Source organism: Sparus aurata, chromosome 4 (genome assembly GCF_900880675.1).
Source record: "Sparus aurata chromosome 4, fSpaAur1.1, whole genome shotgun sequence".
NCBI lineage: Eukaryota > Metazoa > Chordata > Actinopteri > Spariformes > Sparidae > Sparus > Sparus aurata.
Window position 1 is genome coordinate 10,798,716 of NC_044190.1, and position 27,313 is coordinate 10,826,028.

At 40.2% G+C, this 27,313-nt stretch overlaps 2 protein-coding genes across 4 annotated transcripts in view; one reads left to right on the plus strand and one right to left on the minus strand.

Annotated features, from left to right (window-relative positions):
- Nucleotides 1-27,313, minus strand: part of cep89 (centrosomal protein 89) — a 65,475-nt gene that overhangs the window by 7,465 nt on the left and 30,697 nt on the right. For 2 of the 3 annotated variants that reach the window (XM_030414230.1, XM_030414231.1), the window contains exon 17: nt 4,855-5,003. In XM_030414230.1, the coding sequence (XP_030270090.1) occupies nt 4,855-5,003 (149 nt within the window). Of the gene's footprint in view, nt 1-4,854; nt 5,004-6,025; nt 6,181-27,313 lie in introns of those variants that run through there. The other variant, XR_003983824.1, reaches the window with a different exon arrangement.
- On the plus strand, nt 5,000-26,671 carry LOC115580194 (E3 ubiquitin-protein ligase RNF182). Its single transcript, XM_030414234.1, has 2 exons — nt 5,000-5,135; nt 24,824-26,671. Exons 1-2 carry the CDS (start codon nt 5,072-5,074, stop codon nt 25,567-25,569), a joined length of 810 nt encoding a protein of 269 aa, XP_030270094.1. The 5' UTR covers nt 5,000-5,071; the 3' UTR covers nt 25,570-26,671.

Consider the following 27,313-nt stretch of genomic DNA (forward strand, 5'->3'; position numbering starts at 1 on the left):
CAGAATACAAAGATTAAGCTTGCAGCTACAAGGATGGAAAATTGTCTGTTTGTGTATGTGTTTTGTAGGGGAACTATAGAGGACGGCTCAGCAGCAACGCGAGTACATCTCCATTACAATTATAGATTCAGTAACCAGCAGCCATCTCAAGATATGGTCTGTCACTCTGCAACAGAACGACTCCCTCCTCACCATCCTCGTCCTGTCAGCACAGAGACTAATGTTATTCAGTGTTATTCTGAGCAGTGGGGTTTATAAGGCAAATCAAGCCGTGACACAGCCACAGGGTGCAACACCGGCACTGGCAATCAGTTCTTAATTATCACTTCAAGAAAGTCTTAGTCCCTCTGTTCCATAACTGAAGGGAAGTGGGTCATTTTAGGAACAACCCTCAGGATGTTCTCTTATATCTGTGTTCCACTATTATTTTCTGATAGTCTATACCTTAGGCCATAACAAGTTGATAATGACAAACTCAAGCTGTTAAGTGTCAGGTGGCCCAGAATCCGTTTTGGAGACGTTTCTGGTTAAATGACGTAAATGCCGATATTGAAGTACTACAGTTACAATAATAGTCAGACAAGTGTGAAATCTGCTGGGGAGTATCATAAAACAAAAGGGGAAACTGGCAAAATATAATTCCAGGGCTTGCTGTCATTGTATTTCAAAATATCGCCCACAACAATGCCAAAATGACAACTGGCTGCTTGAAAAATTATTTTATAAACGATTATATTCCAGCATTTCATGGTGAATAATGTTGTCACACTTTTAAATAGAACATATCCAAATTCATATACTTAAATATGAACCCGAGACAACCTTTTTTATCTTGAAAATTACATTTGTTGTGGCTGAAATCCTTTACTAATATAATCATTTCTAACTAGTATACTAATTTCGGTACAAGTACAAATGGAAAATGTAATAGTCCAAGATCCAGACAGATACAGTCAGGTGTGCAGCAATGTGTGTAACATTGCACATCACTGGCTTTTCTTAATTGAATCCAGCTATTCTTAGATTAATATTTAGAGGGTCCCACAGCAAGTTTTAAATTTGATGCTTGTGGAACTTATTTTTTGTTTTAAATACATTATATTCAATATTTACCCACTTTTACCAATATTTTTTCATTTCTCCTTTATTTTCCAGAAAAGTCCCACTGAGAAACAATATCTCTTCAGTCAGGAAGCCCCGAACAAGATGGCAGCAGGAAAACAAACAAAATAATTTGACATCACCAAATGTTCCAAAACACAAAAAGCTGAAATAAATCATAAAGGGATCAGGGGCCAAAAATACACCTGCCATCAGTTCACATATGGCTTCTGTTTTATGAAAAAAGCATTTCATACAAAGCATATTTAATACCATAGTAAGCCAAATTATATTGAGCACTAAACATATCCACAGTGGTTTATTTCAGGAGATTCAAATAAAGGAATCTTGGAGCTAAATGCAGCTGTACGAATGGATTGTGGATTATCCACTGCACGTGACCTGAATGCTGTAACTAGCAAAGTATTTCAACTGTGCGTCATATAATCAACACCCCTCACTGTGAGTTTAAAGCTTCATTTTTGTATCTTTTCAAAGATGCGTTCTTGCTACTGAGTCATTAGACGGACGTCTTTGTCATAAATGGGGCCACTACATGAGCCTCAGAGTAAACACAGCACCTGTGCCTTTCATCCATCCTGTGATAACAGCTACCAAGTAACAAGCAACACAAGGGAAACAGAGAATGAGCCATGATCCTCTGAGCTCTGCTGGATGCAGCAGACTCAGAACTCCTAAACCCGATGGCCAACTATGGGATAATTAAGTACTAACTAAAATGTGTTGATCTGCATTCATGAGCTGTAGCATTAATTATGCATGAGGTTCCAAGTGTGTACCCATTAACATAAGATAATGTCAGCAATTTACCACTGCATAGTTTCCAGTATGTGGAAACAGGAGAGAGTAACACTGCAGCAACTACAGATTCAACACATGACTTATAAGTAGATTTAGATTTAGTGGCTTTAGGTCAGTTTTAGTTTAACAACTGAATCGATGTTTCACCTCGCTGAAACTACTGAGACTGGACTCAGACCAGACCAGTTGATGTGACGAGAATGCAGTCATTCATATAAATGAGAGCAGTCTACTTTTTTGGCTGCGGCAAAAAACATGAAACCACCCAACTTACGGAGAAACGCAACTGAACCTCACGTTGCGGTGGCCACTTCAGTGGCAATCAGACTACAAATATTTACTTATAATACATAAATAATTAACTATCTATTTCAAAAATCCATAGAACATGTTATAGATATTTTCTTAACTCACCATAAATCTATTCTCAAGTATCTCTCTGTACATTCTTAAGCTGTTTTATCAATTTCAACAAATGATAATGCATCTGCAATACTGAACTCATTCAACCCCACAAAATTCCAGAAAAAGCGCTGCAAATTGATTATATAATCAACATCTTAGTCAGCAGGCTGCTGAAAGACATGAAAGGAGAACTATTTGTCAGAATGCAAGAACACTCAAAACTTCAGCTGTCTTTACAAAGATCACTATTTACTAGTATATAGCAGAACTTTTTATGTTTTCTTGTGGCTGGGTATGGGGAAGAGACGACTGCATTTAGAGGGGAAATAGTGATCTGAAGGCACAATCCCCTCCTGAGCTCCTGGAAGTCTCAGGCAGTGCTGCTTCTCTGGAGGATACACAGAACTCAGCAGGCAGGCAGCAATCACAACCTATCAGCAACCCTGCTGCTGTAGCACAGGCAGAATACAAAGCAGTGGATCAGAGAGAAAAGAGAATGAAGCAGACATAGATTTCTCCTTTATGTTGAGTTGAAAAGTCTGACATCAGCTGAGCGGATCACTTCTTGGCTGAACTCCTAATGTACCAGCTGAGAACAGGGGGAAGCTGGTTTTCTCAAAACTACAAGTGGGACAAGAACTTACCACTAACTACTACAATGATAAAGTCACAGATTTACTGTGGCTGGTAAAATAGCCTACTCTAGCGGATATCATCTAAATGTTAGACAGGGCTTCACCCACATGTATTCTGATGACTTATAGAGTCAAGAGCAGGGTACTTGCTTGGTAAAGCTGATCTGGTGGTGAATGCAGTATGCCAAAGCCAGCAGTGCAGAGGTTTGTAGTGTCATAAAGCCACGAGGTTAGTGGTGTGAGTGATGAGTGTGGGAGTGTGTGTTATTTGTCATTAAGATGCCCTCAGGGCAGAGCAGGACAGGATCTTCTAACAATCTGATTAGCTAGCTTTCATTTGATAGCAGCAGGCAGCAAGCCCAGAGGCCGAGCTAAAAACAGACGGACTAACAAGGGAATAAAGGGGAAGTGCGACATTGTTTCAGGCGCAACAAAGTACCAGTCGGCTTCTTCAAGGCTGTCATATTGTAGCAGGAAGATATCTTATAAATAATGTCTTTCTCAAAATCAGACACAACATTGAAGTTTGACTACAGGACACTGTCGTTGCATACTGTCGGAAAGTATTTTGGTAGATACAATCTTTCCCTCACATGGCCTTAATATCTACTGATATACTATCCAGAAAAAGCAATAATATATATGCAAGAAATATACACTGTCTTCATATACACAGATACAATACATACAAAATACTTATCTTATAAAAGGTACTATCTCATTTACCCAAACCAATTATTTTCCACCACCATATGTTGTTTGTCCCAGCATTAGGCAAAATGCAAATACTGACAGTATTACTGACAAAATGCTTCGGGCACTATTTATGCAGATCTTTCTGAAAAGCAGATGCAGTTGTTCCACCCAAAGCAATTCAGTGTTGATAAATGAGAATTCACAGTGAGAATTAGAGGACTGATTGAAAAGGGTGATCCTGAGGGGGTGAACTGATTTAGTGTGAAGAGATAAATTTAGAATAAAGTGGTGGGATCTGCTGTGTCCACTGGTTTGGGGGACGTTAGCACTGATCTCCTGAACCAAGCAATGGGTTGGGTGAGAACATGCAATGCACGATTACAGAAACTGTGGAGAATACGTACACTGTAGCAATGGAGTTGATGTCTAGCTTTAAAAAAAGATCATAACAGTACATTTCAGTCAATGCTGCGGAGTAACCCAAAAGAGGTGAAAAGGTTAAATAGCACAGGGAGTAGATAAGTAAAGTGTTGCATCACCTTAAAATAAAGTAACTACATTACTTTTTTAAGTAACTACGTCAGGAATGGTGGTTTTGTCAAGTTGAAAGACCATTCTCAAACACACATAGCTATTTAATACATAGTTAATGTAAAAATATCAGTTATAGCAGCTTTAAAGTTGCTTATTAAGGCCCTGTGAACAACATTTGTATTGCATTCTGGCTGCAGCATTTTAAAGTTGACACATTTACATGTCAGTGCCCTCCAGTGGACAAACTATGTAACTGCAACACTGTTTCTGAAGTGTCTAAAAAAATCTTTAATATTTTCCATACTGCAGATGAACTGCAGATGTATCATTCAAGCTCTATTATCGATTGGTCACTCTTGTTCAACTCTACATTACTGACACGGGAAGCAATGTATGGAAAGACAAGATTTACAAAAAGGTTAAAATCTTTCTATTTGCCTGGACGTTTCTGTTTCCTGTCAGTAACTGTTCTGCCGCTAAACACACCTTACTGCTGCCTCACGCTGCCTCTGGCTACACACAGCATACCCTCTCTCTCTCCTCCTCCTTTCATTCACACATTATCTCCCTCTCCTCCTCCCTTTTTCTGCCTGCCTGCCAGCCTGCCTGGCTGCCTACTGTTTCTCCTCCACTCTCTCTCTCCTCCTCACTACCCTCCTACCGTTTGGACTGCAGCAGTCTCTCCTCAGCCTCCTGTCTTTCTCTTAGCAGCCTCTGCAGGTAAAGGATCTCCCTGTGGTAAGAAGCTGTCCTCCCCTCCACTGCCTCCTCCAACGCTGCCAGTCTGGTAGACGCCTGCCTCCGGTACACCTGCACATACACACAAAACACGCAGAGGAATGAGATGTGTAGTGTTGCTATGAAGGAGGTGGATTTACATGAAGGACAGCGCAGCAGAGACAACTGGAGTGGAGGAGGGGGAGTCACACACATTGGGACAAGGTGAGGAACACACGCACACACACAAACCTGCATGGAGAGCCTGGTTCAAGTGCATCTGGTGTTTGTTTGGAGGGTGTTTACATGTGATATAATAACAGTTCTGTTCACACTGAGATTTAAGTTGTTGTATCAGCATCTGTTGAGCTGCAGACAGTTCAGAACTACTGCAGTTAGCGCAGCACACACACACGCACACACACACACTCATACAAGTGGAAAATGTGTTTACTGCTATGAGGTTATGAGTTTACCTCGGCTGACGCAGACATTCAGTCATGAAAATAAAGCAAAAGGTAAAGTATAGAAAGAACACATTGCAAATGGAAAACAGGAAACAGAGAGGGCAGATTCTGTGTTCCAGCTCTGCCACTGGAGAAAAATTAGTGATGAGAAAAACAAGGTCTGTGCAATGACAGATAGTGTGTGTTTGCTTTCTATCAGCTTTTGATTTGTGTGTGTGGATAGCAGTTACTAATCACGGGTTATCAAGTATCTCGCCTGTCTGGAGGCAAATGGATTTGAGACTGAGTTATCTATGAGGCTCTTCTTTCATGAAACATGATGTTCATACAAAGCATTTTTTTTTTAACTCTCAACTGCTTTCTGTTGTATATAGAAAGCAACAGGAGGCGACCACAAGGCATTCAAAATGTGGCTTCTTTTTATGACACCAACAGATGTCAAATTATGTTTTTCTTATCACAATCAAGGAGACAGTGGGGTACATGTTTCTCTGCTCATTGCTTTGAATGAGAGGAATGTTAAGCAGAGGGATCACATACAACCTATAATATGACAGGAAATGAACATTAGTCATCATGAAAAAAGGAGCAAAATTGTTTTTCTCACCTTAATAAATGTTAGGGCTGTTAGTGCTGTGTGTGAACTACCTGTCAAACACTCTTTGGGGTTACATGAACTTTATGACATCCTCAGTGGTTTTGCAGTTGTATTTACGTGGCTGACAGCTTTGCAGTTTCTACACATTTTCCTCTGTCATTTGGATTCTACCCGATTGGGCTTTGCTTTCTCTCAAAGTGGCCACCTGATGATAAACAGGAGAAAAAAAACGAATTGCCTTCGACAGACTTGCGAGCTTGGAGCATGTCGACATGATTTTGGCTGTTGGTAATAAGGACTTGATGAATAAGACAGGGGGTGAAATGAATTTTTAAATTGAGCAGGTTGTGTGAAAAAACCTTCAAAGAATGACAATGTCAATTAAATAAAGAGTCAAAAGAAACATTTTAATAAGATATTCATGACTTAGCTAATGTAATGAACGAGAATGTTGCCTCAATGTAAGCGTTTACACGTCTGCTCCTCTGTGAGCTCACACCCAGTAACTAAACTATAATTCAGTCAGGAACATTCGTGTCATAGGTTTAACCATTTATTGCAACAAATGGAACACAGTTGTGAATGCAGCTGACGGCTCAGCCCTTAAGACGCTCCCTGAATTGACAGTTAAAGCAGAAAATCCCCCAGAGTGTACCAGATTGAGCCATAAGAATCAGAATCAGAATCAGAAAACTTTGATTGTTTATTGTTTAAGGAAGACAATACAGACAATACTGTTTTTTAACCTCAGGTAGGAGCTGGGGTGCTGGCGACAGGCTTTCCAGCTGCAGCGGTTTGTTGCAGCTTTTGAGTAGGAATGGTTATCAGTGAGAAGGGAGGCATATTCAAGTACACCGCCTTGTGGTGAGAACAGCTGTAACTGGTATGAGACTGATCAGTAATGATGATTCGATAGGCTGGCTGTCAAGCTGATTACTGCTGGGGCTTGGGACTTTCGTCACAACTAAGCTTTATAAATAGTATACTAATCTAATGTCAGATCTTACCTTTTCAGCAAAACAAACAAGTAAGAAATGGAAAGGGATCCAGTGGAAGGGAAGAGAAAACAGTGGCTCACCAGGTCAGGTTGTTTTTGTCAGCCACACAATAGGACACTTTCCAGATGTGCAATTTGGGTCCAGTTTGACAGCCGCATAATATTTGTATTACTTTATCCTAATGTTACTATAAATTAACCATGCTATTTAAAGGAAAAACACACTGTCATCCATAACACATCAAATCCTCATCAAAATGATCAATTACCCATTTTCATAAAAGAAAAATCTTAATTCACATTGCTTAAGAAAATGCAACCACTCTGAGCACTTTAATCCGTCTGACATAATTACAGAGCACAGAATACAAACACAACCATGACGCCTATAAGTGTGTAATCAGTAATGGTTGGCTGGACACAGCTGATGTTCAGGAACCGTTGTTCAGCAGGAAGCAAATTGAAAATGCCCCCTGTTAAAAGCATGTATGATTGATGTTCAAATACTGATAGCAGTGCCATGTGCCCAGAAGCTTATTGTTATTCTTCTCTGAACAAAGAGTAGCAATAGAACCTATATTTGTATTTTACATTAGAAAGATATGGGAACATGGAGGAGGTCCTTAACAATCAGGCCATGACATCTGTACATACTGGCCCTAACCCAAACCATGAGCAGATGATTTACAACATTCACAGGATTCCAAAAAGCTAAACAACCTGGATTGTTTTTGTTTTCTTTCTTAAGATTAGCTCTATATGCTACCATTTATTCTGTCAAAATGATAGTTCCTTACACATTAAGTTTAGGTTATGACATTTACTGTAGACCTTTTCTTGTTTTACTGACACTGGGATGTAGAACTATAGTCACTCTCTTCCTTTCAGAAATCTAGCGTTAGCTGTTTTAAGTAGGGTTGCACACTTTGTCGAAGTATTATAAAATTGCAGTTTGGCTAAATGCAATATCCAAATTGTAGAAGTTTACATATTTTAAAAAGGTAAAGTAAGTAACAAAACATCTAGATAATGAAGGACTGTAGTGCTGCAGAGACATGTTTGTTTGGTACAGACTCCAACAACAGTCACATCATAATGATTTTAATAGCTTTTATGTGAAAATGAAAATTGTGATGCAAAAACAATCCCCCATATCGTGCAGCCCCAGTTTCAAGCAATTACTATGTTCAGAGTGTCTCACTCAACTGACTTCTGTGTAGCTGTTTGGCTTATTAACTGCAATGTGCATGACCGGCTGCTCTGAACAGGCCACAAAATGCATCAGTGTTTCAGCAAGACAGAAAATGTACAAACTGCCAGTTAAGCAGTCAATCATAACATTGCTAGTGATCTGTCTGACTGAATGAGTATGCATTTTATTTACTGACATCTGACCAAACACTGTTGAGTGCAGGCTGGTGTGTGTGTGTGCATGTGGGAAAATAAGAATTGTAAAATGTTAGAATGACTCAAAGTGCAATTAGGTACACAGCTCAGAAACACAGAGAGTGGGACAAGAAATCATATTAGAACTAACTGAAATAAATGACCTACATTTCAAACTAAGTACTAATATTAGCGCCTACATGCAGCATTTTACACAGGGTTCTCCCTCTAACAGCTGTGCATGAAAAATAGGCTAGCCCACTCAATCCTATCAAAGTGACACACTCACCTCTCTTCTACCAATGACCGCTTCTCTGCAGGATATACGTAGGTGAATATTTGGTGGCAGAATAATGTATGTCATCAGCCCACAACCTTGCCATATAATCTGATGTACTTCGAGGACGGCAGCAATGATTGGCTATTTCCCTTGCCATACTCCATTTCCAAAGAATGGAGACTTCTGGAATTATTATGTTCCTTACAAGAAAATGACTCTTATTTCTTAGTGTTTGGAATAGTCGCAGCATACCTAATCACAAAATGACTTACAATGATTTTGCCAGACATCCAATGTGAGTTAGTTAGTTTCAAAGTTTTCAAAAGCTGGCAAAATCTTTTAAAGATATAATATTTAACATCTGCATTAATATTTCTGCATGCATTATGTACTGACATTATCCTTCATGGTTCAAAAAAGCACTCCTATTAAACAGTTTAATGGCACATTGTGCTCATAATGAATGGAATTGGTATTTACTGTTAGAGAACTATAACCTGGAAAGCAAAATGTCTCCCACGCTTGGCCTGAAGTTCCATCAAATCCCCGGGGAGGCAGCAGGGCGCCAGCATCAGCCCAGCTGAAGCGGTGACATTCAGCCCTCACAACAAGCTGAGCTGAGCAACGCCAAACCAATAAATCTCCCCTCCGAGCTCTAAACCAGAGGCTGGCTGACCTTCTCTGCACAGTAATAACAAAAACTCTAAAAATTAGGATCAGACAAGTATCTATTAAAGCTTACTACAACCAAGTTGTATTGGAGATGTTTTTCATTATTGTTTTAACACTTTTTTAAGACTTGTTCCTCAGGACAAACACTATGTTCTGCAGTGGGCTATAAGTGTATTTCCTTAAAAATGATTGAGACTCTCAGCCATGTTTCTGGAAATTCCAATCTAACAGTGAACTGCTTTTTCTCTCTTTAAGGAAAGGACCTTCTGTTTAACTGAAAGGTTCTGAAAACATAAAGAGACTCTTTATACTAAAATCAAAACCACCTATTTGACCTCTTAGCAGAGTGCTACTAATCCATAGAGATTGTTTTTGTGTTGGTTGCTGAGTTTATGAGATATTGGCTGTATAGATGTCTGCCTTCTGTTGATTATAATGGAACTAGGGGGAGATCGACTCAAAAGCACCCAAACAAAACATTTTCTTTTTTTTTTAATCAGCACTGTCTCTTTCCATTAATGGGAAAATGATAGATTTTGTTTGATCTGTCTCTTTAAGACAGTATTTGATTCACTGCCTGTCCTGTTGCAGTGACTGGCAGTACACTCGAGTTTCAACAAGTTTTCTCATTCCATTAATTTTCTATAATGGCCAGTCACCTGGTTCTTTTGTTTGTCCATATGAGAAGCCAGCTGAAGTTGATCCTTGGGGGTCCCACCACCTGTGCATCAGCACTGCCATATGTCCTCCCTTATGCTGAAATACGATTTGCGCTGCAGCCAACAACTGCTACTGACAATCTGAATGCAGAGTAAATCCTGAGCTTGTGTTAAAGACTACTGTGTATACACCCTCCTCTCCTTTCATCTGCTAAGCTGCTGTTTTTTAAATCAACACCTCACAACCACTAACATCATACCCTTTAATGCTGTAGTCTGTAACAATTTTTTTGTTATATTTGCTAAAATTGTCATAATGATCTGACCGTAGAATATGATACAGGTCAGCTGTGTAAAAATCCACTGTCTGTGGATCCACCCAGTGGCTGTAATTTGATTTGCAAGAATCAATCGCTCCCCGATCAACATAACTAATCAGAGCCAAAGAGAGTGTCTGAGAAGTGTCAATCACTCTTGTGCATACACTTCTGGCAGCCCCCCTCCCTTGCGCAGCACGTACTGGACAGTGCCCCTCCCCCATGCAGGCGCAGTGTCTGCTCTTACCTGGTCAGAGATGTTCAAGCTCAAGCCCAAACTGTAAACAATGGCGGAAAAGCAATAGAACTGAAAAATACCCCACCATATCCCACGTCAAAGAGAAGAAATAAGAAGACTGACAAAGAAAAGCAGTGTCAAAACAAAGAATTGGACCGCGCCAGAGAGAAAACTAGTATTTAGTATTGGAGTGTCATTTCAGAGGTGGAGGGAGTTGCGGGATTTGTAAGGACTTTTCTGTTTGAGCTGTAAAGAACCTTCTTGATATATGTTTCATTCCATGTTTTAACCACAAGGCTATGGTGGCGGCGGTTACAGTAATACTCGCAATAGCGCATATCGCTGTACGATGTTGCAGTCGAGCTACGTAGCTTGCTGCTTAATCTAGCTTGTTAGCTTGTATACGAACTCCGGTGTTTAGCTTTGTGTTTATGGCTACTGGTTAGCGAAAGTGTCTTTAAGTGACCAGGCAGATATGATAATGTTAGTTTGTGTTCAGGACGCTCTGAAGTGGTTGAATTGGTTTATAGAAATAACGTCACTCATGCTTCAGATAGGCAGCATGGTGATGATGATAATTACCTGGTAACTTCGTCTACAGCGATGTGAGGAATATTGTTTGTTACTTAGGTTACTCCAGTGACTCGGCATGCGGCACTCGTCATTGTAATTTCGTTGTATTGGTCAGAAATAGAACAATCAGGGCTTATGTTGTTGTTATTTTGAATGCGCAGCCTTGGTTATCTGGCGTCCTCTGTTACCATGGTTACAAGCCTGCTTGTGCACAGCAGGCTCCTCTGTGGGAGGGGCTTAGAAGGCAGCGCTGCAGCACAGCAGAGAGGAACAAGGACTGACCTGGGAGCTGTATCATTCAAATATTCTGGCTAAGTCCACTTCTTTTCTCAAAACTCCAGACTGCAGCTTTAATCCAAATCATCAATTCACAAATCCAAATGTTTAAATTCCCTGCAGCAATAACTCCATTCTTTCAGGTATAAAGCATCATTGCATTTGTAAACACATTGACCTTTTCTGCTGAAATGGGCTGTCTTGTGCGATTAGCAGAAGAAAACATGGTAGAGGTAATGAAGCAGTTCCATAAGGGCAGGCATGATTCAACCACAGAGACCCCTCTCTACACCCAATCTCATTGCATGTAATAAGAGACAAGGGGATGTATTGGAAGGGAGCATAGTGAGACAAAAGAAAAAGATACAGGCAGATCAATTGGATTTATGCTGTGGGTATACTGAAGGAACAAGCCAGATACTTTATGCAGCCTACTGTTAAGACTATGGTTGCAATTCTTAGCTACCAAATGTGAACAGGAAAACACCAGTTGTTTGTTGTCTTCCAGTGGCTAATGATTCATCAAGGTGTAAGTATTTAAAACTTCATGATGTGTAGAAGAGGGGTGGGGTTGAAAAGGAGCCTGATCAACTAACTATTCTTGGCTCAGTAAAGGTACGAATAGCTGACATTTCTCCATCTAAGCCAGTGGAGTGCAACATAAAAATCAATGTTAAGGAGGATCTGATTTCCTAGCTCTCACAAGACTTCTGTGAAAAATCTCTGACCTTTGCTGAGGAGTGAAGCTCTTGTGGTGCTGAGAGCCCACAGGTGTGTAGAGGTTTATTTAGAAGTTAGCCTACACAAGAATAATACAACGGGGTTACTGTGAAAGATAAGTAAGCCTCTTTGTCTGCTGGGATTGAAAACGTACTTGTGCCAGCATTTCTGACTATAGCAGACAAACACAGAGATCACAAACTCACAAACAAACATGCACCTGCCTTGGTGAGAAGAGACCTGGGAAGACAACACATCCCACATCTTATTAGAGTAACCCAAATCTTCTGCTCAGGTGTGTTACAAACATCTGCCAGCGTCAAAGTCATAAACAAGCTAACTGACACATCTGTCTAGTGGGATTGTGCTTCAGTCAGACAGGAGAATGAGCAAAAGCACAGTGGAAGACAGCAGAGCACAGTATAACTGGGCACAGGACAAGATAGGAATTGAGTCCTGCACTAAGGATCGTGTTGGATCAACGGTTTGCCAGTGTTTGGCAGGACAGAAAAGTAATGATTTAGTGATCTTAAGTAGTATTGATGGTTTTGAAACACACTGTAGCTCTAAAGAGCTTGATAGTTGGTCAGTGTTTATGCTCTTTCCTTATTTTATTGTTTTATGACTTCTCTGACATAATCATTGGAAAGTGCAGGGAGGATAACGAGGAGAATCTTTTCCCAGCTATCTGGAACTTACACTGCGTATTTCTGTAAAACCAAGCCATTGGCAGCTTAATAATGCTGCTATCTCTGCAGCCCAGAAATGTTGTTTAAATTACATGTTCTACATTTTAATGAGGTGGAACAGGATACCTTCAATAACAACTCTATATGTAAAAGTACCATTAGAAGACACTTCTGGTGATCCCGAATTAGACCTGCATGAACACAGGGAGACCATGCAGACACCATGCAACAGCTCAGTCAGGTTCAAACCCAGGACCTTCTTGCTCTGAAGCAGCACTGCTCACTCAACCATCCAATGCCAATCAAGGGTTTTCTACTTCATTTGACTCAAATATGCAATAAAGCTTGTTCTGACATCTATGGCAGGATCTGCTTCTGTGACAGTCTCAAAGAGGCTCCACCCAAAATGTAACTGTAGAACTGGAAGCAAACTGAGAAAAGGGTCTAGTGATCCGTTTTTCAGGTAATACACAAATGCATTTTGATCTTGCAAAGCCGATCACAGCGATCAATGCTCTTTATCAGCATAAATTATGCAAATTGATGACTTCAGGTTTATGATGATTGCACAGCAAGTTGTATTTTGTAATGTAGCTACGAAATACATTTCCATTACAAATTATATTTGAGTGAAACAATCTAGATGTGTGTAGAGCCAGATCAAGTTCAAAAGGCCTGTGTTGTTTTGTTTTGTTAATTTTTACTTAATTCTGATATTCTTTTGAATACATTTAAATTCCAGTTAAATTGAAATGAATCTTTTCCAGCAGTTTTTTTTTTGGTGGTGGGGGGGGGGGGGGGGGGGGGGGGGTCTAGTTTAGCTGCCAAATTCAAAAGTGACAATTTGAACTTGAAAAAATCTCAGCTCCTGGGCTACAGGTTGTCAAAACTCTAGACATCAAAGGTTATTTTATCTTTAAAGTAAAAACTATACAGTAGGAGTGTTACTATATGGACTTATATACACTGAACAAAAATATAAACACAACACTTTTGTTTTTGCTCCCATTTTTCATGAGCTGATCATTTTCTATATACACAAAAGAACCATTTCTTTCAAATATTGTTCACAAATCTGTCTAAATCTGTGTTAGTGAGCACTTCTCCGTTGCCGAGATAATCCATCCCACCTCACAGGTTTGGCATATCAAGATGCTGATTAGGCGGCATGATTTTTGCACAGATGGCCCTTAGGCTGGCCACAATAAAAGGCCACTCTGAAATGTGCAGTTTTATCACACAGCACAATGCCACAGATGTCGCAAGTTTAGAAGGAGCGTGAAATTGGCATGCTGACTGCAGGAATGTCCACCAGAGCTGTTGCCCGTGAATTGAATGTTCATTTCTCTACTATAAGCCGTCTCCAAAGGTGTTTCAGACAATTTGGCAGTACCTCCAACTGGCCTCACAAACACAGACCACATGTAACTACACCAGCCTAGGACCTCCACATCCAGCATGTTCACCCCCAAGATCGTCTGAGACTAGCCACACGGCCAGCTGCTGCAACAATTCGTGGTAGCTGAAAACATCCCAGTTTTTGCATGGCCAGCATACTCACCACCCATTGAGCATGTTTGGGATGCTCTGGATACGACACATTTACAATACATATACGACAGCGTGTTCCAGTTCCTGCCAATATCCAGCAACTTCGCACAGCCATTGAAGAGGAGTGGACCAACATTCCACAGGCCACAATCAACAACCTGATCAACTCTATGCGAAAGAGATGTGTTGTACTGCGTGGGGCAAATGGTGGTCACACTAGATACTGACTGGTTTTCTGACCCCCCCAATAAAGCAAAACTGGACATTTCAGAGTGGCCTTTTATTGTGGCCAGCCCAAGGCACACCTGGGAAATAATCATGCTGTCTAATCAGCATCTTGATATGCCACACCTGTTAGGTGGGATGGATTATCTCGGCAAAGGAGAAGTTTTACTAACACAGATTTAGACAGATTTGTGAACTATATTTGAGAGAAATGGTTCTTTTGTGTATATAGAAAATGTTTTAGATCTTTGAGTTCAGCTCATGAAAAATGGGAGCAAAAACAAAAGTGTTGCATTTATATTTTTGTTCAGTGTAAATATACATGCATTAAAATATCTTACATATTGTGCAGTTTTTCAAATTAATGCACATAAGACAGTACAGCAAAGCTTCTTCTCTGTGCTTTAACGGGTCAACTGTCAAAAAAAGAAAGGTTTAGCAAAAACACCTAATTGTTGTAAACAAGGATGAAAGATCTGCCAACAGCGGCATGAACATAATCGTCTGGATCAATGGCATAATTCACAGAAGCTTTACCAAGCAGATATTCTGACAGAAAAGGTCAAAGCTATCATCAACAATCAACACTCAAAGACGGAGGAAAGAGGAGGCGACAGGGGAGCAGAGAACATACTTTGGGGATTGAGAGGATAAGTAGCTAGCTAAGAGTTTAGGAACAGTGGGGTGCACGGTGGGTATTTTTGTGAGGTATGTGTTGTGGGACGCATGCTGTAAGTCTGTTGGGTAAAATGTGACCACACGTAGATCTTCCACACTTTTACCTTTAATCAGATGGCAAATTAAACTGTTTCTTTAACATAACAAACATGCACTTGATATATTTCAGCTTTTGCTAAAGATGAATCGGTAATGTTGTTAAATCTACTATTTCTACTATTTCCTCCATATCACCTGCTATAAATTCAGGGAAACACAGTGTTTGATCTTGTTCATCTTGCCAAGATCTATACCAAGAATATTGACTGTTGTCAGGTCTACACCTTTACAGAGAGTGTCTGGAATTCAGTGTTGTACAGAGTGCTCTGTGGTTGTGATAACACACTTAGACTTTAATGTGTTCTTTTTGATCAAAGTATTATCCATTATGTGACAAAAACTGTTGATCAAAGCTCTTTTTGCTTTTAAAAATACCATCATGAGACTGGTAGTGGTTTGTAGAATTACTTGAAGTGATTGATTTTCTACTGGTTTTCCTCTACTTCAACCTCCAATGAGAACTCATAGTCACTGACAAAACAGCACGAATAAAGCTGGAAGGGACTAAAGGGTAGTGGTACATACTATTCTAGTAAGTACTAGTAGTACTTACTCTAGTAAGTAACTGTCCTTAACAGATAACTTTGCCATTTTTACACAATAAAAATGTGTTTACAGGTCTTGGGGGATGATACTGCACATGTGAAAAAAGGTAGTATAGAGTCTTTTGTGGCTCAAGAGGAAGCTGTATGTATACTGATGATCTGCCTACGATGGTGTCATTCAGTGACTGTTGCATTGTGGGTCATGTAGTTAGTAATATGTTAAATTGATGGAGTTGCCATTTAAGAATACTCTTATATGATGCCACAATCACCATGATGACAGAACTTGCCAGTGTCTTCAAAATACGTTTTATAATGTAAAAAACTATGATAAAAGTTTGGTCAGGTTTACGCACAAAACAACTTGGTTAGGTTACTGGAATGATCATGGCTAGGGTTGAAAAAGGTCATTTTGAGGCCCTTATTGAAATGACAGAGAATGTTCTTTTGCTCTGTTGGATAGTCTTGCTCAAACTGCGTTTGTGTGAAATTAGCATCTGATCTGATAGGAAACAATTATGCAGTACATAAATACCCCAATGGAGGTAAAGAATGAAACACACTTCAACTGGTCCAGCAGATGCTCAAATGGGATGTACCTAGATGGCAATGACACAACTGAAGAATCTCACACTAGCTGCACTCGACTGCACTTTTATAGGCTACAGATTTGATTAATTTTCTTGGGTTGTAATATGTCGTAAAATCAGTTGATAGCCTTAAACATGAACCAAACGTATCTTACTTATTCATTCTCTGTGCAGTGAGTGACATGGGTGATGTGTCCTTAAGTATATAGTACAAGTATTTATTATCCACAGTCACTTTTAGACTGAATAAAGGCCTTTCTAGTCGAATCTATTGTAAAAACATCTGAAGATGTTAATACAGATATGCTCAGCCGTTTATAGTTTATAGTAAATGAGGTATATTCAAGGATTTTAATTTATCTATTTATTTATTTATTTATGTAGATCAGGCAGCAGGTTTCTCCTTATATTTCCTGCCTTGACAGCTTGATAATGTTATATGTTGTAGTGACATCTCACAATAACAGCAAGCGTCCCTTGATTCAGACTTACCTTGCTCTTGTTTATGTGTTCCTCTGAAGCTTTTCTTTTCCTCTTCAGTATTCCACACGTTACATTGTTTATTCACCATGCGGTGTAATGCAGTCTTGCTATTTGTTGATATAACTTGCACTTGGTTTTCTTTGAAATGCTGACCTTTTTAAATGTCAGCTCTGGTCCACCTCCTCCCCTGTGCTATTTCTCTTTCCTAAACCCTAGTGGAGCTACACAACTATTTTCAAATCAATGTTATGACTTTAAATTAAACACATCTACATTGGAGACCAACTAATCAGTCCGTCAACCTGTCAACGAATCAGTCAACTAGCCACTTAACTAGTCTGTCAGACTGTACACCACTCAATCATCTGACCAGTCAGTCAGAACATACTGTATGTTGACATTCAGCCACACATAGGGCAAAACTAAAACATTGTTCTCCTATATGTTCTCCTACACATCCCCTCTTCATGTGTAATTTACAACACTGCTGTGACAAGACAAAGAGTGGTTGACTTGATATTCACTGTTCACTTCACTGTTACTCACTCGATTCAGTCTAACGACCCGTCTGTCAGCTGTCAATACCCCTACAGGACTTTATACACCAGTATACCCCCATATGAGTCAGCTGAGTCAACTGCTCCTCAATCCAGCTTGATCAGCCACCTATATCCTATTTTGGCCTTGTAGAAATAAGGTATTTACAGTGTCATGGCATAAAGATTGATTTCTAAAACATTCTTGATACGAAGCAAACAGTTCTTAAAATACGGAAAGCACTCTGCACATGCTGCCTATTAAATTAGACTATGTCCTGCCTTTTGTCTCTATCTACCAAAAGACTGCATCGCAGAGGGGTAAGCATTGCCTGGCATGACTAAGTCAATCCAAGTACCTCAGCAGGTCATCACATCAGCCTTACTCAATTGCTAGGAGTAGGAGTGCTCTAATGGGCATTGTGTTCATCACCTTCTAACAACAAGCTTACAATTTCAAGGTTGAGAAATGTAGAATCAGACAGGAGATCATTATTAAACTCTGTTGGCTGAACCAGAACATTGAAAACCTGTGTTGTCTCAGCAACAACAATGCTGAGCTTCTTTGGACCATCCATCTGGTTTGTCTGCAAAGGTTACCTCACAACGGCACACTCAGCAATGCAGCTGCTTAACTCAAACCAAGCTTTTAACACCAAGTGTTCAAAACATAAAAAATGTGGCTCTATACATAGTAGCCAAATAGTTACAGCACATCCCACTTAACCACAACGTCTAGGGCTAAATTCCAGCTGATGACCTTTGTTGCATGCCCTACCGTGCCCCCTCCGTTTGTTTTTCTCCCTCTGCCATACCATGGCAACTGGTGTAGAACAACTGATTAGAAGTATGAAAATTGCAGGTTGGATTGTCTAATACACAATTAAACTAGAGGTGTGAAATGTATAAACAGAGGTTTGTTTTATTTGTTTGCACTCCAGTCTCAAAACTGGATACACATTTCAACTGCAGAGTGGTAATGTGTACTGACCGTCAGTAGAGGTAAGATGCCATTTAAGGTAGCAATTAGCAGAGATGGAAGAACACAAGTTGATCTAGACAATATTGATGATGTTCAATTTCTGCAAATGGCATGTGAGATAAGTCCAAGAAGCCACAAAATAGCTTTATGAACAACTGTTTAAGTTCATGTTGCATTTGCATAACAGTGAGTTGTATTTTCTCTTGCACAATCTCAGTGCCGTACACTTTCTTTACAACATTGCTTTGTCTAGGACTTCAGGGGAAAACTGAGAGATTCTGCTCTTGGGATTGATGCAGCAGCAGCTGTTTCTTCCTGACATCTATCTGACATGTTTCAAAGGGCTTTTTAATGTAACAGACTGGTGACTAAAATATTTAACAGTCACAGAGAGGCCTGCTGGGCAATTGCCAGTGCAACATCCACCTATTCAATCCATATTTCATGGTCATGAATGAATGAATGACTGGCTTTTCTTTATATAGCATCTTCGTGATGGGAGGGGGACTTGTTAATGACCAAATATAGAAGTAAAGTAAGAAACAACAAGAATGACATAACTGCAGCTTTCTGCAGTTCGCAAAATCACTTTTCTGAGGTTTTACTAAACCTTTTAGAAAACCTTTTAAGCTGTACTGAATCACATTAAATTAAACTAAATAAACCTGGCCCTAAAGAAATTATTATCATGTCTTGGTAACACACCTCTGAAAGCACAAGTCACCATTTTAGTAGAAATTTAAAGTAACAAGATCACTGACTAGGAGCTCTGGACCAGGATGTCCAAAAAAGCATCTTCTAGTGATTTATGATTATATCATCACATCGCAAAGCAGCAGCAAACAAGCCCCATATGCTTTTAAAAGTGAACAGAGATAATTGCATTACAGTAGGTCAAAGCTGTTGTGTTGTCTGACCCCAACATAACATGTAAGCTGCAAGGCTGAGGCACAAAACGGCAAACCCAGTGAATCGCAGCAAGTTCCAAAGTTATCAGGATACACCTTTAGACTCTTAAATGTAAGGGAAAGCTGCCCAGTTGCAACATATGGGTCAGATCAAAAGGATATATCTGCTTGAGCACAGCTTGAGATGCATTTAGAGTTACATCTTCAAGTGTTATTAGACATACTGTCATATTGCAAGTGTCCAGGAAGTGTCCCTGGTAGTATGTGTGCTGACTCAGCAGCAGACACAGTACCTGCTCATTAACGTCATTCCTGTCAGTTACTCTTGGCACAACTGACAGTGAAACCAACCAACACTGTGTGGGCTTTTTGGCACTGATACAGGCTCATGCACACACAGAGTCATACATAGTATGTATTGTAAATTGCTTGCTTATATTTCTGGTTTGTTAAAATTGAATGAGGTCGGAAACTCTACAGTGTTACTGAAAGACTCGCATTTTGTCCATAGTTAACTCGCGATTAATCGCAAATCAATCGCAATTTTTTGGCACATTTTTTTCTGTTCTAAATGTAACTAAATGTATTTTTTTTCATGTTCCTAATATTTTTAACAACATAAGAAAGGGTTATGGTTAGGCAAATATGCTTGCTTTATGAACATTTTTATTCAACACTTCAAATCATGCAGGAAAATAAAAGGCTCAAAAAATATCACCTCACCCTAAATGGGATCAAAACATGGTGATGTCTGCTTTTGGCGAGGGGGCGGTGGGCTCTCTGCATCTGCCATGTGTTTGGCTTGCAAATGATATTTGAGACTCGGCGTACTTCAATGGTAACTCATTTCATGTCGACAGTACGTGCAGATAACTTTTCGACCGAACCATCTGGCAGTGTTTTGAAAGTGAATTTGCCGTGCATAAGTCGTTTCTCCATTTCCTTTCGCTTTCGCTTTTCAGTCCACCGTGTTTTTCCTGAACCGCCAACCCTGCTTCTTCTTCTTCTGATTCCCGTTCTTATTCTTTTGCCAACCTCTGGATCAAGATTACAGGTGCCATTGACGGCGGTAAATCATACAATGCGTGTTTCTTTTTTCTTTTTTAATACCGAGCATTAATTGGGCGTTCAAAAAATTAACGCATTAAGAGGATGTTGCGTTAACGCGTTAAATTTGACAGCCCTAATAAATATATATATATACACATATACATATATACACATATATATATACATATGTATGTATATATATGTGTATATATATATATATATGTATATATATATATATATATATATATATATATATATATATATACGTATATATATACATATACGTATACATATATACACACGTATATGTATATATATATATATATATATATATATATATATACATATACATATATATACACGTAAAAACATATTTATATATACGTACATATATACGTATATATATATATATATATATACATATATATACACACACACACACATGTATATACATACAACATTGTGATTTAGAAGGCTTACCACCAGAGAGCAAAAGAAGTAGTATGTCCCCTTAGGGTTGCTGTAAGGCAGGAGTTCTAGGCATGTTGTCACGTGGGTGAGCAAATTAAGTTTGCAAAGTGTGGGGCTGCACAGTTAACCTCAAAATAATCAAAATCGCAATATGACAATGCAATATCCAAATTGCGATAGAACTGCGAGAGACAGAGAGACTTATAAGTCAGTAACAAGGATGTATGTAAGTGGTGATGCCCATCCTTCCATTGACTATGACATCAGGCATCACAATATTTAAAGGAATCATCACCCGGAAATCGCAATTTCTCTCGTTAAATCATGCATATTGGTGTCGGACCTCTGTTGAAACTTGCCTGAAAAGCTGGAGTTTGAAAGTGGCTTATTTTTTTCGCTTTGGCTGTTTTTCCGAACAGGAATAGCGCACAGTAGTGCGCGTTCCTAAAGCACGAGATTTTGACTCTGCTCCTGTGGTGACGTTACCACAGGAGGCTACTTGCATAAGCATCGGCTCACAGCCGTCCTCAGCCAGAGTGAGCACGCCAAATCTGCTTTTTTCTCTGTTATTTTCACGCCATACATCGTGACTGCCAGCATTAAAACTCAGGTCTTACATGTAAAACACGAGTGTGAAAAGAAAGAAGGAAAAAAAAAAGAATTTACCATTCAGAGACATCCTGCTGTAAACGTGTATCTTCCACCGTCTCTGCCTCTTCACTCTCCCGTTCGGTTTCCGACTCCGGCTCGTACATAATGCCTGAATTCCGTAAGGTTCGTCATTTAGTGTGTGCGCCATGAAAGGGGGCTGTTTATGTTTTGGAGTCCGTGTGTGCATGCAGGCTCGCCCCCCATTCCATCGCTGTCCTTCCTGCGGCCAATCAACGCGCGCCTCATTACATATTAATACAATGCACATCCGGATCGGTCAAAACCTCGCGCATAATCTCGCGTGAGAAAGTCGCGGTATCAAAAAGTGTCAAAACAAGCTCTCTGTTTGATTTATTTTTTTTTTTTTTTTTTTTCTAATAAGTTTTAAGAATTGATCCAAAGCGATCCAAGAGGGACTGGATATGTAAAAAACCAGGTGATGACTCCTTTAACTGTGGACACCATCATATCATCACCTCTCCCTACCTTTATAGAGACTGGACTGTTTTTATCAAAACAATCACCACACCATCACAAAAACCAGCACTGCAACTGGGAAATGCTTGATGCTAGCAACTGCAGCAGACAGTGTTTGTCATTCAGTCTCATGTCAAATTGTTTCCAAGTTGATCAGGGAATATGAAATGACATTGTGAAAATTGCAGTCCTGCTGCTAAGCACTCAGTCCCTTCTGTGCAATCACACCTATTACATAACCCTAAGGGGAAATTCTGAGAAATGTGTGATGGTTTTGCTTTAATAAAGAATAGAGTTTCATGCCATCAGACAACCAATCATAGCTCTGACATATTTTGGCACATGAAAATGTTGATTTAATTTAATGGTTAAAATATATCAAAACACTACAACTATAGGTTTGTGGAATTATATTCATTGTTTTGGTTGGGTGTTTTGGTTTTGGTTTGTAATGTTTGGTTTTGACAATGTCATTCTCTGACATTTATAATGGGGTTTACACATTGTGGTAATTTATCATTATGTATCCACCTTATTCCTGACTTTGTGAGTTTACCCATGGTTCATAGCGGTAGTCGGCTTTGCTCTTCCTGTTGAACTTGTTGAACTCGGTGTTTAGGCTAGCGTAGCTGTAATGCTCGCTCCAAAAAGCGGCTTTTAACACAAAGAAAAGGACAAAATTGACATGATGTTTTGCAGTCGTGAGGACAGTTCTCACAGAGTGGGCAGATGACATGAAGCAATGGCCCGACGTTAGCTAAATCGACATAGTTATGTATCTTGTATTTTCTGAAGGTGTTGACGGCGGAGAATTACGCAGTTACAAAAGCACAGAAGCATACAACTACCTGCACAGTAACAAAATTGGGAAAGTACTGTTGAAGAAACACAGCAAGTTTATATTTCTGAAGACAGCAGTAGCACCCAGCCACAGCGTCAATCAAGCTAAACATATAGCGTGGAAAATGCTGATGGCAAGTGGGGTCATGGAGTAAGGCGGCTGCCGTGCATTGCCGGCTTAGGGAAGTCATGCAGTCCTGCAGCAGCTATTCTGTGGAAGGTATTCATAAACCCAAATATTTATTTTAGTCTCAAAGCCACGAGCCACGCTAGTCTCCGTTCCCCCTTCCTCGACATGGTGTGTAGAGGGCAGGGCACGGACATGTTTGTCAAAGTTGTTGATCTTCTACACAGGAAGTTTCTGAAAAAAACGTATATTTTCATGAATTGTTGTGGCGACCAACACCGGCACATGTTGTACCTGAGCTCATTTTAAAAGCAATTTAGCATTTATGACATAACGCTAGTTGTTTAGGGCTAGCTTGGTGGCAGTGTTCAGTCGTGCAGTTGCAAGGCAACCGGAAACAGAAAACCACCGGCGGAAGTAGTTATCTGTTATGGCAGCACCCACAGGCTTCCGAGAAAATGGGTGGATATCATGGCTTATTGTGTTGTTGTCCTTGAATTCCAACTCTAACCAGGGTGATGCAAAAAATGGCATGTTTCCTGTTAAACAAGAGCCGAGTTGACGTTCTCATTAGGGATTATAAAAGCAGAATTTAGCTATTTGTGTATGGCAATTTATGTCAAATCTATATGATGTTATGGTTTTTTCTAGCTGAATTTCTAGCAGTGTTTACATTCCAGGGTTGGTAGTAACAAAGATGTTTGAACGGGTTCTACAACTACAAAGACAAAAGCTTTATCTTTAACCATCAGTCCAAGGCAAAGCTGTACCAATAACATGATACTGCCTAGTTAACTGAATCCAACTTTCATGAATTTACAAAAACGGTTGCCACCTTATCAACATACTATCAGACAGACAGACTCTGCAGAAAACATGTTGCCAACAGTTACGTTTCCAATTTAAATTCTGGCAACAAAAACTGGCAATTTATTGAACAGAAGTACAAATTAGAAGTACAAACATTAGTTTTGAGACTTTGAAGCTACTGAAATCTCAAAAGATCTCTTAAGTCACTGTAGCAGATGGTAGTGATCTGTTACAGTAACAATCTGGGGTGATCTTCCAGATGCCAGCTTATGGCTGTTTGACCTTAATAATGATGGCTGACAGTTTCTTGTGGTTTCTTAATGGAAGAAAACTGATGATTGGAGTGGTGTTGTTTTAGCCCTTTAGGACTTCTGTTAGTGTGTCTGAAGGTGATGGCACCAACTATTACTGTTACAGAGTGTTTATAACTTGTACAAGCAAATTGCTTCTAACAAAGAAATTACATTGCTCCACAGTTCTGTATCATAACCTACCAAATAAAACAAGCTGAGAAGGTCTAGATGATCCAATGGACAACAAATAAATTAAACAAATATCCAAGTAACAATGTCAAGGCCTCAATTCCGGGGCATGTCATTTTAATGAACAGCTGCAACACAGTGAATTCTAAATAAAATACTTAATCAACAAAGAATTGTTGAAGGCCCAGTTGTCCCTAGCACCTCTCTGCAAATATCAATAGCATTAGTGGCTCTTACTCCCCCAGAAAGGGCTCTGGGATGACACCCTGATCAAACTCCCAAACCATAAATCATTCATCACCAGCAGGTACAGAGAACGGAAGCAGCCAGAGGAAGGCAGAGTCCTGACCTTTCCCTGATGAGCAACGATACAGCAGATAACAATTGTGAGAAACATTAGCTTGTTTCAGTGAGATTTCTAGTGTCCTAGTCAAAGGCACATGTACCACTGGCCTATTTAAATATATTTATATTATCATTCTTACTCTTTTTTTCTCAATGTGTCTCTGCCTTTATATTTTTCTTTCCTTCCCCAGATCATGACTCGAAGATGAGCTGTCCTCAGGTTGAGTTAGAGGAGAAGGACTGTCCTCCACCAGAGGAAATAGAATGTAAAATCTGTTACCAACGCTACAACGCCCACAACCGCAGACCTAAGATCCTGGACTGCCTACATCGGGTGTGTGCACGCTGCCTCATTAAGATCCTGGACATTGCTGATGGGGCAGGCTTCATCTCCTGCCCCTTTTGCAGACATCAAACTGAGATCACAGAGTATGAGGTGTCAGCCTTGCCTGATGATGCTAATATCATGTCCCACCTGGCAATGCGAGACAAATCCTGGAGCTCCGACCACAATGGGGAGGTGGTCCTGACTCCAAAGAGTTTGTCCTCTTCCAGCCCCTCTCTGGACTCCTCCAACTGCCTGGTCATCACTATAATGGAAGTGCAGAGGGACATGCAGCACTCCCCAAGCCGAAATGCCAGCTCTGACATCTATGCTGAGCAGAGCCTTGACTCAGTATCGATGGGCTCAAATGGACCGGCTGATCAGGACGCCATGTCCAAGTTCTGTAATCATGTCCCACGCATCCTGGTCTGGCTGCTGGGTTTCTTATACTTTGGCTCTCTGCCTCTAGGAATCTACTTGTTGGTGATCCAGAGAGTGACACTGGGCATTGTATGCGTTAGCTTGGTGCCATCAAGCCTTACTGTTTGCCTGGTCTATGGGTTCTGCCAGTGTCTGTGCCAAGGTATGTGTGACTGCTCCACCAGGGGCTGATAGGATGCTACCCAAGAACTGGTGATCCTAGGATCAATATGTATCTGATGTGTTTGATGGATAGATAGAGGGCTGCTCTCTCCTACACAGGCTTTACAAGACTACTAGTCAGTTGGCTGCATGGAAGAAGAGGACCTTGAGTGTTGCTCTATACTTTTGTTAGCAACTTTTGCTGCAACTCAGAAAACCAGTTTTGCCAAAAGGAGCAGAGCGCCTGACAAGCTCTGAGAAGGACCAGCGCCTATACCTACATTTCTGTGTTGTATTTCTGTCACTTTTTTTGTTCTGTGTTGTATGTGTGACGTAGCCTAACATAACACTGATGGCAGACTTTGATTTTAAAAAATGACAGCACTGGACTGAGTCCTCGGCCCCTATTATCAACACTGTGTTCCAACTAAAATCTTACATGCTGTCAGTTTTAAGTGAAAGGTTAGATTTACTAACTAGCTTTCCTTACCATGTTTGTATATCTAAAAATGAAATACCATGCTCCAAATTGCAAAGGTACTTATTTAATGAACCACACAAACTCAATATTTGATTATCTCTGTAAGCAACTACCTGCATATGAATGCTAAATCTGTAAGAGAGGGACAAGATTTTGGTTTCTGATTTTGGGTTTTGGTTCTGGTTTCCATTTGTTGTCCAATCACATTTGAGCGGCCTTCAGAGGCTAAATCGCTGTCCGGCTGAAATTTCGCTCTGGTGCTGACACACCTGCGGAGGTAGTGTCAGAGCCGAATTACTGGCGAACCGAACCAGTGTGAATGGATAAGCCGGCTTTGCGTATTGAGGGCATGTCCATTGTACACTCTGATAACTGCACAGGTCCCTCACTCAACTTAATAAAGACACAAAAAGACACAAAAAGCAATGTTACATGACCAAACAAAAGTAATGTAGTAACTGTAACTGTCCTTAGCAACTTATATGAGGGAAAAAAAATGCTACAGCTGTACGTGGAGAAGCATCCATCCTCCTGCCCATCCTACCAACTCTTCTTCACACTTCTGCCCGAAAAACAGTCTGTCACTGGTGAAAAACTTTACGTCATACTTCACCAAGTATTTGTGATGAAAATAAACCACTGCAACCATCAGTCCTAGAGTCCTAGAGTCAGTGAACTTTCCCCCGGAAAACAGCCTCTGTCCCCGCAAGTGAGGGAGTCAGACAGCTTCCAGTTTACTGATGGCAATTATGTAATTATGTAATTTAGAGTGAAAAACATAACTTCATCACTTTCGAGGATGTATGATGGGTCAGGATCTCAATCACAACACACTATAACAGCATCCATATGATAATAAACTATCTGCGGGTTAAGATTGACGGGGGACACCGAGGAAACACACAGACATCATCACCATGACGTGTACTGTCACGCCTCTTTAGGAGCTGCAGCGCCGGCTCTGTGTGAATTACACAGCGGTTCATCTTTAAGGCGGAGATGCTTCGCCCTGTGTGAATCACCATCGGTGGAGAATTGGCGAACTACCGCTGTGGAGATAATGCGGCTCATCCTCTGCCTCTAACACAGACTCACATCATTCACGTTGTTGTGTTGGATTGATTCTGTACATGTGAGGCATAAAACAGATTCATCTCTCAGGTTTTTTGATACTTTTACAATGTTTAGGCAACACACTTTCCATTCAGTCCCTTGTTGAGTTTAACATGGTAAGGCTGCTCTGTGGTGTGTGGTACTAGTTGCAACTGGTTGTAACCTTCATTCTGTACATCA